The following is a 12,842-nucleotide window of genomic DNA, read 5'->3' as shown; positions in this document are numbered from 1 at the left end:
GTTGTGAAGGGTGCCAAACATACAATTAGCATGTCACCAAAGATTGTAAAAATTCTTTGGTTTGTGGCTACTGTACCCAAGCCCATGTTACTCGGGATTGTTCTAATGGAAATACCAATTCCAAATGCAACACATGCTCTGCTCAACATCCTACTTACAGTTCAAAGTGTAAGGCTAAACCTTCAGTTAATCCTACTCAACCAGAGGTTACTGTATCAATCAGAACGTCTGACCGTCCAACGCCACCAAATAACTCGTTATCTCATCCTGTTACATTTAAAGATATGATTCGTTTCTTTACAATAACAACCGAAAACATTCATCCCTTTCTGCATACTCATATTCTTAACCAAGTCATGCTTACGACTAAGCAACTATACAACATTTAACTTTATGCTACATATTCTGGTCAACATGTTCACTTTCAACTCCATTCTGTTTGAGCACCTGTCTAAAATTATGCATATCATCATGGATTGATCATTTCTGTTTCTAAACATTCGTTTCTTGAACAGTCCCAAGGTACTACTCCACACTCTACTGTTGGAAGAAAATATACACGCCTGTGCCTTGAACGAAACATATCTTTTGCCGCACCAACATGTACATAAACTGCCATATACTACTTCTAGTTGCGATGGTCCACGTGGACATCCAGCAAACGGAGGAACTTTAATAGGAATACGAAACAGACTACCTCAACGCACGATCACGCATCACTTTCAGGCCCCTCTTCCAGAACACATCACTCTGATTTATTTTCCTTCACGTACTATTGCCTCTGCTACTATATATGTTAGACCCAATGTGCAAATTCCCTTGACATTTTTCTAATACATGGAAACCTCATTTCGTCATTATATTATTATGACTGATCTCAATCTATCCAGTCGCACTCTTACACAACGACGGAAGTTCTATCAATTTCTTATGCTACATACAAATGCCGAACTATGCGTATTACCAAGACATACCGGGCCTTCCTCGAATACAACACCTGACGCAGTCATTGTCTCCTCTACATTACAACCATTCGTAAACTGTCATGTTCTGTCTTCCATTCGTAGTGACCACGACCCAGTTAAATTAACATTACATTTTCCAAACCACCGTCAAGCTCCTGACACGCCACCATGTACCGTTCTCTGTTATGACCGTGCCGACTGGAATAAATATCGAGAAGATTTGACTACTACCTTATCTATCGTGCCTACTCCATTACATCACTCTGAATTACATAACACGCTTCATGTACTTACTACTGCTATACAACATAGTAGCCGTCAGCATTTACCCACGATTAAATCTAATTATGCTCGACCCGCACTTCCTCCACAATATCACACTCTAATTGCTCTTGCACGGCAGATATACCATGAATATCTTCGCACACGTGATCCAGGGCTTTTACAGCTACAGCGCCAATATTTACGGCAAGTTCATAATTATATCATTGCCTATAAAAGACGTAAGTGGATCCAAACAGTTAACCGTCTTGATCAAGAACATAATCCTACCAAATTCTGGAATGCCTTTCACAGGCTGCGTGGGACACGCTTTTCTCTCCCTTATTCTCTCATCGTCAACCAGACCTCAGTACAAACTGATACAGAGAAGGACAATGTGTTTGCTCAATCCCTTCAAAGCATTTTTACGCCACCACTCATCACCTACACTCCTGAACGTTTACGCACAAGAATAAGCAACGTAATATATTCTCATCATCCGCATTTTCGTAGTAGTTCTAATCACGACTTAGATTCGGATCATCTTCTTACTAGTCCAATTACACATTAGGAGGTCACCGCAGTCTTGGCCAATAAGAAGAATACAGCTCCTGGGTTTGATGGTGTAACTTACCGCCATATTAAAAAGGCTCCACTAGTAGTTCTGCTGCTACTCTCCCTATTTACAACCTTATATTTCTAATATGTGATTATCCGGGTTCTTGGAAAACTTCAAAAGTCTTAATGTTTCTGAAACCGCATAACGATAACACCAAGGCAGAGTCTTACCGTTCAATACAACTTACATCTACACTGGAAAAGATCCTCGAACGTATGTTAGTTCGGCGTCTACATACTCACTTCTTCTACAATCAAAATCCTCTACACCAAACTGTTTTTTCGTCCTAACTACAGTCTCAATGATAATCTACTCAAACTTACCACTATTCTTACCAAACTCTTCAATAGCATACGACTTTCCTGTTTATTATTATTTGATTTGGAAAAGGCTTTCGATTCAGTTTGGCACGAAGGGCTACTTTACAAACTTCTTCTTCTACGACTACCATTCGCATATATCAGATTAATTTATCAGTACCTCACAAATCGTATAGCATATGACTACATTAATTCATGTTTATCTTTTCCTATTTTCCCAATTAGTGGTGTACCCTAAGGGTCAGCCTTATCGCGTATATATACTATATATACTCCACTCCTATATATACTATATGTTCGAGATTTGCCTGTTCCTCCTGATCTTATCCACACCTTTACCTTTGCACCTTGGATATCCTCAAATAAATTTGAATCGAAAGTAGATTTAATCATAAGTTCATTTCTACGCTATGATGCAATTAGTCAAAGTTACATCAATCAACCATTTATGTTTCAAGTATATAGAATGATCTACATTATTGTATGTTTACACTAATATTTATAATTTAAGAAAATGTTCATACGTACCATGATATTGGAAAATATGTGGTGAACATTGACACTTTTCCATGATCGGCTGATATTCTCTTTGTAGCCTACATGAATGATGTGTGTAAATTGGACTAACATCTAGTGTCTTTTCTTGTCTGAAGTAACATTTTCTTTGCGTTGGTGTAAGACTCCTTATCCTTGGAGAGCTAACAGTAGCTATAATGTCTACTGTATGTGAGAGAAAATTTTCGCCTTGGTACAAAATGTTATTTAAGATTCCTTGTGGATATTCGTAGGAAGAACTCAGAAACACCTAGAAATATATAAATAAAGAAAGAAAGAAGTTGAAATAAGAACTTTTATTCTGTTTCCTTCAAGCCTATGTCAGGTTTGAATATTTAATCAATAGTTTTGAGTTGTCTTAAACCGAGTTGAACTTTGTGAGTTCGCTATATTTTACATTATTTTAATAAAATTAAGTACGCTTATATCCAGAAATTAAAAGAAATCCCAAGACATCATTGTAAAAAATATGGTTTTGTGAATTTCAGAAAATAGTATGACATTCCTGAAACATACGACATGAATTGTAACCCAGTGACTAAATTAGGCGCCTTCATGTACCGTTGTTAATATATAATGGGTGGTACATGCAAGACCAGATTAGTACTTCAGTGTTACTTTCGGCGCCTTTGACGTGTGGTTTTGTGGGCAGTTATAATTTTAGATACTCTCTCTCACACACAACAAATGAAACACGTTTCATGCTTTCCTTACGATTGCACCACCTAAGCAAACACCAACATTTTGTCGTTTGTAGAAATCAAAGAATTCGGCCATTTTACCGTATCGCCATCTGCTCAACTCACTGCACAGTCTCGTTCTACTGGTTCTCACGTGTTAAAGAGTTTAGAACTTCGTTAATACTTCAACAATTTTCATCAAACAGAAAGCATTTATTTTTTACAATGGTAGAATTTATACAAAATACCTCATTTATGACATTGCAGGTACCAGTGGCAGTCCATGGCGGAACATCTAACCTGGCGTGACCGGAATCAACTAGTAACCTGGTACGAAGTATGGCAGTTCGTGAAACACGTACAGACATGGTGAAGGAGTATGAAAAAACCTTGTACCTCGGTAGATGCAAAAAAAACTTTTAAAAAAGAGCGAATTTGTATTTGTATAACGATATAAGACATACTTACCAATATATCAACCTATAAATCTTGAAACACACATAATTCACTTCATCACAAAACACAAGCAATATAAACTGACCTATATTTCTGTGTTGCTGTTTGGAGATTTTCTTTACCTGTGACGTATGCATATTCTTGTGTCCGTAATACTGACCTTGCAATATGCAAACGCAATCATAACGACTTCATTTTTATTTTGATATGATTATCTTGGACTAAGCAGTGTTTTATCACTCATTCATTTCAGCTTGCTACAAATTGATTTTAACGAAATGTTATATATATATATATATATATATATATATATATATATATATAGTTAATTTATTTTATATTTTGTTGTTGCTCTGATTTCTTATATTTATATCAACATTTTAAATGCCGAATATCCAAACGGAGAGGAATGTAATATAACTGAAGTTAATTGGTAAAGGGTAAATAATATTTTATTAATCTTGATATCAATATTTTGTAAATTTTCATATTTTAAATTGAAATCAAAACACAATTCCCAATCTGGTGCTGTTAGGTCGTTCACATGTGTAGAGCAATTAAGTAAGTCTCGTAACAAATTATATGTGCATAAATACATTAATACATTATTTTTAATAGGACATATAACTTATGCAGCAATGTGTCAACTCAATAACAAACACTTCCTACTTCTAGTCATGTGGAAATTCCTGTAAATGAAATTGTAAGCGGGAGAAGTGACGCTACCAAAAACTAGGAAGAAAAGGGAGGTGGACGAATTCTCATCTCCTAATTTAATATGAGAATTTTTATTGATTTTGTCATAAGGCCACAGCACCAGTTTTGGGTAATTATCTAATCTTATATATCTAATTTTATTTATCTAATTAAAACTATCAATCTTAACAATTATTACTCTGCCTAAAATGAAATGGTTAAGTATCTTATAAAATCAAACCAGCTATAATAAATATAAAAAACAGCAACAGTGATATTTATTACTTTTAGCCTAGAAGATGTTGTTTTAAATAAATTTGAATATTGCATGAAAAGTATTAGGATATCTGTAGTAACTGATAAAAGATCTAATTGTAGTTTTAAGTACAGATATTAACACATTAAAAGACTAACATGAAATTAAGTGAAAATATCATTTCATAAGTTTACAAATCTTAACCAAACGATGATTCTAAATCATCTTAATTGCGCATCATCACTGTTCACTCTTATTTTATTATTTACATATAGCGTGATATAGTATCTATGGCTGTATTGTAGGGCATGGATGTTCCCAAGAAAATACATGCTTAGATGTGAATTACACGATAAAATCTATGTGTCGACATTCTTCAATTATTAACTTTGATCATTGTTTGTGTATGTGACCGAACCAAGTAAATGCAAATCACCATTGAAGCAAAGGTCAATCGCCCTTAATGTTAGAGAGAATGAATTGGTAAAAAATAAGATTCGACTGAAATTCGTCCTCGGAAGTAGTAAAACTCGCTTAAGTGAAATTTGTGAATACCAAATTGATATTCAAATAAACGATATACAGTATTAACGATGTCATTTACATTGAGGTTTATACCAAAAAATTACCAACCAAACCCTCGTTATGTATCAGCAACCAAACCCTGTTAAAAGTGTTCCTGCAATCCAATTTTTTTACTCAAGCCATTCCAATTACAAGGAATTAACGTTGTGTGTAATTCAACGTACACCATCACAGAAACCAAATAGTTTTGTTCTAAATAAAGCCAGCTACTTGCTGAATGATTTTAATTCCCTTTCTCATGATGCATATTTCTAACTTACCTTTTTGTCATTTCTTGGTAATGCAGTTTTTCCCTCTAAAATTTATGATATTTCTATCTAAAATTTCTATCTAAAATTTTTATGATATTTCTATCTAAAATTTATGATATTTCTACTCACCTATAGTTGGTGCTGAATAGTACTATATTTGTTTGAATGAAATTAATGTTCATCTACAACTATTACTTCTATAAGTTGTAATATTTCACTAAAAAGAACACGCTCGCACTTATATAATAGTAATATATAGTCATTGTCAATAGTCAGAGCACACAATTGATATTTCAGAATTTTTTAAACAACACACTGTTTCCGTACAAAACTATAATTTTTGGACTCTTTTTTTAATAAACAACGTAGTTGTATAAGGATATAAAAATTCATGACCTTGTAGATATAGAGACTAATATATTGGAAGAGTTGCTTGGCAATAAACAGGTAATTAATGATCTCGTAATTAAAGCCATTGCTTAATAATGCATTGCTTTACATAATATAGGCAAAATTGGAAGCCAGTCTGTGATATGCAAATCTACTGCTTTTATTCGCGTAGGAATAAGAAAATGTAAATACTATAAAATGTGGAAGAGAAACTATTAGCTAAGAGTCGATGCACGTGTAAAGTGGTTATTTTGAGAGAAGAGAGCCGTTCTTTGCGAAAAATCGCTCAGTGATCAGGCGAAGATATGTGTTGGAATGTTGTACGATAATCACAAAGTGTATAAATATTACGCACTTACTGATCGTCCAATTTCTCTTAAATAAAACATCACTCGAAAAACAAGCAAATGGAGTAGATACTAGCCGTTCCGGAAGAACTAATAGAACTATGAAAGAGCCATTTCCATTCGGTATCAAATAGAGCGATGGTATAGAGCCTTCTAATCTACGGCCTTGTGGGTAGGATTGTGATAAAGAAACCATTCCTTCAAAGGAGGAAACATTAAAAAAGATATTTATTGGCCAAAAAATAAAATAAAATATGACTGGAATGATGAATAATGGAGGAGTTCACTCCAGACAAACGAATCTAAATTTCTGCTTTTCGCTTTCTAATGATGGAAGTTTACGCGTCGTCATTTCCAGAGTGTGTTTTTATCCTGGCCATTTAATATTTCCAGTAAGGCACAGAGGAGAAAATGTAGTACACTGTTTGAGGATGCATTGCAGACTACTAAGTTGATAAGTTAGTTCGAATTAATGAAATAATGGACAGAAATGTTGCAAGATGTTTAAGTGAAGAATGGGGAAAGCGTTACTCACGTAAAGTAAACAAACAGGGATTCAGGGAACAACATTCACAGCATTTGTATGTAGTACTCCTCCTTATGTTGTGTAACCGAAATCGACTTACTACGGCAATATGTTGTAGGCATGTGATTGAATATGATACCATCAACTGTGAACACAAGTATTCGTTAACTGCTCCATTTGAGGTATATGCAAATGCTCCGCGTATACCATCTGCTTGCGTCTTTTTGTAGGATGAAAAACGAACTTCAGGAAATGATACAAAAGCACCCCTGATACACCAAAAGGCAGCCAATCACCAGAATGAATGTGCCGGTTGTCTCATTTAACTGCTGATATTCAACGAAAACTATTTTACAAATATTGGAAGAGACGGTCTCCGGTAGAATTGATACCCGTGCCCTTACGACATGTACACTACTTCCCCCGAGAAAACATGCGTGGCAAGTTCTTCCTGACAAAAGTTGAGCCTCAGAAAAATTGATATGACCTATCTTTGCGTTTACATTTTGTGCTCTTTCAGTGTTCATAATTATTACGCTAGAGCTCGATCTTCGAATGTCGTCACTCATTAAATACAACTCAAGTATACAGGAATTCCAGAATACTTATCATTTGGAGCATAATTATAACATTCCACGATTTAGTGTGCACTATACGGGTGGTTCAAACACCTTAAAATTTTGTTTGTAGTATCGAGGATAATTTTGAATTTAGCCTGCATCGTTTCTGTTGAGTATTTACTGCTAAACTAACAGCAGTTAAGGTTTCCCACGATCATGCTTCAACTCTCGTATCATCATCGCACTTATGCGCAAAGTGTTACTTAAAGTCTACAATCTCTATTAATCATGGTCTCATATTAAAAACATTGTTATGAGGTGTCTTAAGCTGTAGCATTAGTGCTGTGTTTTCGTTGTCAGTACTCCGCTTGGCAGATTTGGACTCGGCCGCTCTATTCCGCGCTATCTATCTATATCGTTCTATCTATTTCATCTAAAAAATGAGCTTGTACTAGCAATCACATTGCATCCAAATTTAGATTTTATGCAAGGCCAAGTAGCCTCCGATCGCCACCGTCAATTTGCACATTTCGTACCACAACAAATATCTAAATTATTAGTAAAATATTCGTTGTCCTGTTCAACCATGTCCTAATGGTTTGGGTGTTATAGCGTTATCCCAGTTGCATATACTGAAGGTACGTTTCAAACTCTCAGTCTATATCATTTTATACATGAGAGTAGTTCCTGTTCCATGGACTGAACAAACAGGTCAATCTTTCTTTGTCAATTTTCATACAAACGCGTTTGAGTTGATGATGAGACAAAATTATCTGCTAATATTTGGGCGAATGGTAGCAAAATATTTATATGCAATCTTTACAGCAAGTACAAGTGTTTACATTCCATTGCTTCTAACATTTGGTAAAAACTTGGGAGTGTCACAATATTTGCTTGAAATTCTCTCTCTATGATGAATAATATTATATACGAGTTGATGGGCAAGAAGTACTATGCAAAAATAACAGTGAACGTAAAAATAAAAAAGTGGTGTGGTGGTGATGAGGCTCTTCTCAAAGTCACAAAATATATGTTTACATCAGAAATTAAGTATAGTATATATTAATGAAATAAATTATATTTTAAATAAATTATACTAATATATGTTATAATACTAATAAATTATAATGTATATTAGTATTATTACGAATATTAGTATAAAATATATTATCCTAATTACGTAAGCATTGAAATAATATGACAGTTATGCGGTTTACAATAAATCTTACTACGAAACTCTTTACAATAAAACTAGCTATAATCAATTGTATACCACATTTTTATGTGACTAAACATATGTTCAATTTCTAGTCGACCCAAGTGCTACGCACTAAAGGGAGTTATTTGTTTACGAAGATGAAATGGAACACAACGTTCGAGACTGTGTACAGTTGTTTATAATTTTGTATAATTTAAGCGATATTAACGCAAAATAAAAATTTTTGTTCTTTGTTATTAATAGATGTAGAAAACACTTCCTATAACTAAATGAAATTAACAAGGCAAACAGTATCATTATATTCGAGTATCTAAAAGTCATTTTTGAAGCAAAGCAATGAGACAGCTATCTTATACAACTAAAGAAAAAAGTTGAATTGCAGTTGAAAAGTTGAACATTCCTAGGTATCGTACTTTTCGGATTATAAGACGCAATTTTTTCTTCGAAAAAATTTCTCCAAAATTCAGGTGCGTTTTATACTCGAAAATAATATTAAATGTCCAGTGGTTGATTTGAAATTCCCGCTAGTCTTTAAAATTCCCATATATTCGATGCCGTTGGAAGCCTATCTCTATCAGGCAGCATTGGATTCAACTGGCAGCAACAGTGCAGCGATGCAACGAACATAAGTTGTGGGGATTCACAAGATAGGGATTTATAAAGGTCATTTCGAGTTTATAACCTAAGAATATTCTTTTGATCTGGCTTTGCAATCTAATAATAAAAATGGTAAAAGTGTTACCGTATTGTAAAAAATGCTTAAGAATTAAGTTGTGTCTTATAATCCGTAAAATACTGTACATATGAAATATTATCTTCTTTATTCTTGCCAATAATTATAGAGTAAAAATAGGTCTCACATTTCATGGAATCATAGTGAATTACTTCATGAAGAATTACCTAGTAAGAACACTACCAAGGTGATAATCTAGCTCAAGTTCTCATCAATTGTGAACTTTTGACTTACCAGGTACCAACACAAGATCATAAATTTACTTTAGGGGAAACATGTGTGCCTTTTTATGCCGATATGAGAAATTTAAATAATAATTTTAGCATTAGGTAGAGATCATGTGAACAGTATAAGTATTCGATACATCTTAAAGAATCACTGCATTGAAGTTGACCTTCAGAACATAATCTAACGTAAATTAAAATGCACAGAGCTAGAGTGCAACCTGATCAAACTATGATTGATACTATTTATCCAGGATCTGATTGCTTTAATTATAGTTTATTCGATCAAAGATGTATAAGAATTATCGCAATTGTTCTCATTTTTTAAAACCTTTTAAATTTTCATCTCGATTATATGCATATATAAATATTATATGCAGCCAAATTCTGTTTCAATTACTTATTCGGGTGTATAGCGTAGTCGCTAACGCTCTTGCGTTCGGAGCGAGAGGTCCCAGGTTCGATTTCCGGTGGGGGCAATCGGTCAAAAAAGTGTAAAAATACATTTTCAAGCCAGCCACCCTGAATGAGGTTTTCCTGGGTTTTCTCATTCACACCAGGCAAATACCAGGTTGATATCTAACTTATATGTCCTACGCCACTTCCTTCTTTCTCCCATCCTTTCTTCCTTTCCTTTCTCCAGATTGTATGCTTGCTGAGGAATGTCATCCCTCAAAAACGTGAAGGGCTAAATGGCCTTAGATGCCGAAAGCCCAGAAATCTAAATCCTGAATCCTTCTTCAGGCACGGTGGCTCAGTTGTAATGTCTGCATTTCTGGTACGTGGAGTATCTGGATCGATCTCTGGTCAAGTATATTTGTGGTGGACATCTTGTTCGTGTGCTTTCTCGAGGTACTCCCGTTTCATCCTACATTCTCATTCCACCAGTTTTCCATCACCATATACACGTGTGTCAATAGTTCAACTCCATAACCTAAAGGGCACAATCATGGGACGTAAACTGAAAGATTTCATTTGATTTTCAATTTCAACTTAATGCACCGTTAGTTTGTTTTTAAATATAACCACGACAAGCGTACGTTTAACGTCGCTAATTCTATCTGGTCTCGTGCACTTCCTGTTCCTATAATATATGTTTCTTTCTAACATATTTTTTAATTATTGACGCTTTAAGAATAGTTCAAAAATTCCTTTAAGAATGAAATGCACATTGGCTACACCTACAACGTTATATTCAAAAATATTTACACCATCGGTGGGCTTTAAATTGTAAACACTACTTTAGAGATAACATCATATGTATTAGTAAACACCATCAATATAGCACGCTTACTGTTCCGATTACATTTCAATTTCACAAACATATATCACATCCCAAGGCCAATTTCAACTTCGTTACTTCACTTTCATTAAGACAATACTCTCACAACGCTTCTTGATACAATGATTGTACTCCCAATGCCAATCTTAATAATAATCGATTGTACTGCGAATACAGAAGTTTCTGACCTTCCTCTTGAATGGAATAATTACTGTGTCATGCTCTATCGGAGCTCGTGCGCATTAATACTACTCCTGATCTTATCACATCTCATCCTTCTTAGTGTGTTTATATCAATATACTTGATATCGCATGTAATGATAATACCCTATCAATCTTAAACTTCCTTTCTAATTCTCAGCCTAGAAATAAAGCTTTCTGATGCCAGCAGGCTTAATGTGATGGAAATGGATGACATGACAATGGGCTTGAAATACCTATTAGACCTGAAAGCAATCGATGGTCGATGTGTGAAGGTATTTCTTTTTCCCGAACAGAGCACTATGGACATTTCCTACAAGTATATACACGATAAATATATTACACAGGACTGAAAATCAAAACCATCTGAAAGTTGTTTTCGTTTCGATAGGTGAATTTAATTGTTCTTGACTCGCTGATTCCGAAAATGAACTCTGTTTTTTCTCATCACCGTAGGTCTTTCCGCAATCTGACTTTGAAAATCCAACTCAATACTACAAAATTTGTTTTTATATATTATATATGTGAATAGAAATACGAAGGAACTATACACATGTCAGTATTGAAATATAAATGTGAATGAATATAAATACATTCACCTACAGAAATATTTACATTGTTATATATACACAGATGGTGATCAGAAAAATGGAAACACCTGAACGAAATTGCAGCTTACCAGATTAATATGGTGTCGGGCCACCTTTCGCCTTCAGAACAGCCTTGATGCGACGTGGGATGGAGTCATAGACGTCGTGGATAGTAGCAAGTGGAATTTTACACCATTCCTCATACAGGGCATCGGCCAGTTCTGTGAGAGAGGATGGAGGTGGAAATCGTCGCCAGAGTCGTCGTGTTTCCAAGACGGACCACAGATGTTAATTATGTTGAGATCTGGGGATTGGGCGGGCCAGGGGAGGTGTTGAACTTCATCCCGATGTTCCTCAAACCACGCTGCAACAACACCAGCTGTGTGAATGGGTGTATTATCATCCTGGAAGATGGCGTCATTGTCCGGGACCACATCCGGACCATAGGATGCAAGTTGTCTCCTAAAATTGCGACATAATCGTTGTCAGTGATTCGTCCGCTAAGTGTGACCACAGGACCCAATGAAAACCATGATATGGAGGCCCACAGCATCAACGAGCCGCCGCCATGTTTCACAGTTGGACGGAGACACTGCAGATCATAAGCTTCTTTGGGCGTTCTCCACACATAAACATGGCCCGTGGTAGGAATAGGGTGAAGGATGACTCATCCGACCATATCACACGTTTCCAGTCCTCAACGGTCCAATTGCATGGTCGCGGCACCATTTTCGGTGTGCGAAAGCGTTATGGTCCCTGATGAGCGGTTTGGCCCGTGAAACACGACCCCGTTAGTTCATGTCATGTAATTCGCGGCGAACTGTGATTGTCGAAACGGGATGGGGGAGGTGCTGATTGAGTTCCTCCGTCACTTGCTCAACAGTGGCACGACGGTTCTGCGTGACAATGCGCTTTAATACCCGGCGTGACTTGATACTCATGATTTTCTTCCGCCCACTGTTCCGCTTCCCCGATGTGGTTTTCCCGTGTGTTGTGTAGGCCGTCATAATCTTCGACAATGTCCCACGCGACACACCTAACACAGTAGCCACTGCCGTCACACTCACTCCACATAACCGCGCACCAACAATTTCCCCTCTTTGAAAATCTGAGAGGTCTCCCATTT

The 12,842-nt window shown here is 35.8% G+C and overlaps 1 protein-coding gene across 1 annotated transcript in view; it reads right to left on the bottom strand.

Annotated features, from left to right (window-relative positions):
• Positions 1-1,306: 1,306 nt before the first annotated feature.
• LOC145689340 (pickpocket protein 19-like) overlaps positions 1,307-12,842 on the bottom strand; it is a 43,155-nt gene continuing 31,619 nt past the window's right edge. Inside the window, exons 6-7 of the mRNA XM_081763487.1 lie at positions 2,694-2,970; positions 1,307-1,413 (exon numbers count right to left, since the gene is read on the bottom strand). Coding sequence (XP_081619613.1) covers positions 1,307-1,413; positions 2,694-2,970 — 384 coding nt within the window. The remainder of the gene's footprint in view (positions 1,414-2,693; positions 2,971-12,842) is intronic.

Source organism: Thermobia domestica, chromosome 7 (genome assembly GCF_964235325.1).
Source record: "Thermobia domestica chromosome 7, izTheDome1.hap1.1, whole genome shotgun sequence".
Lineage (NCBI taxonomy): Eukaryota > Metazoa > Arthropoda > Insecta > Zygentoma > Lepismatidae > Thermobia > Thermobia domestica.
Note: the sequence above shows the minus strand (reverse complement) of the source record. Positions and strands in the feature narration are given on the sequence as shown.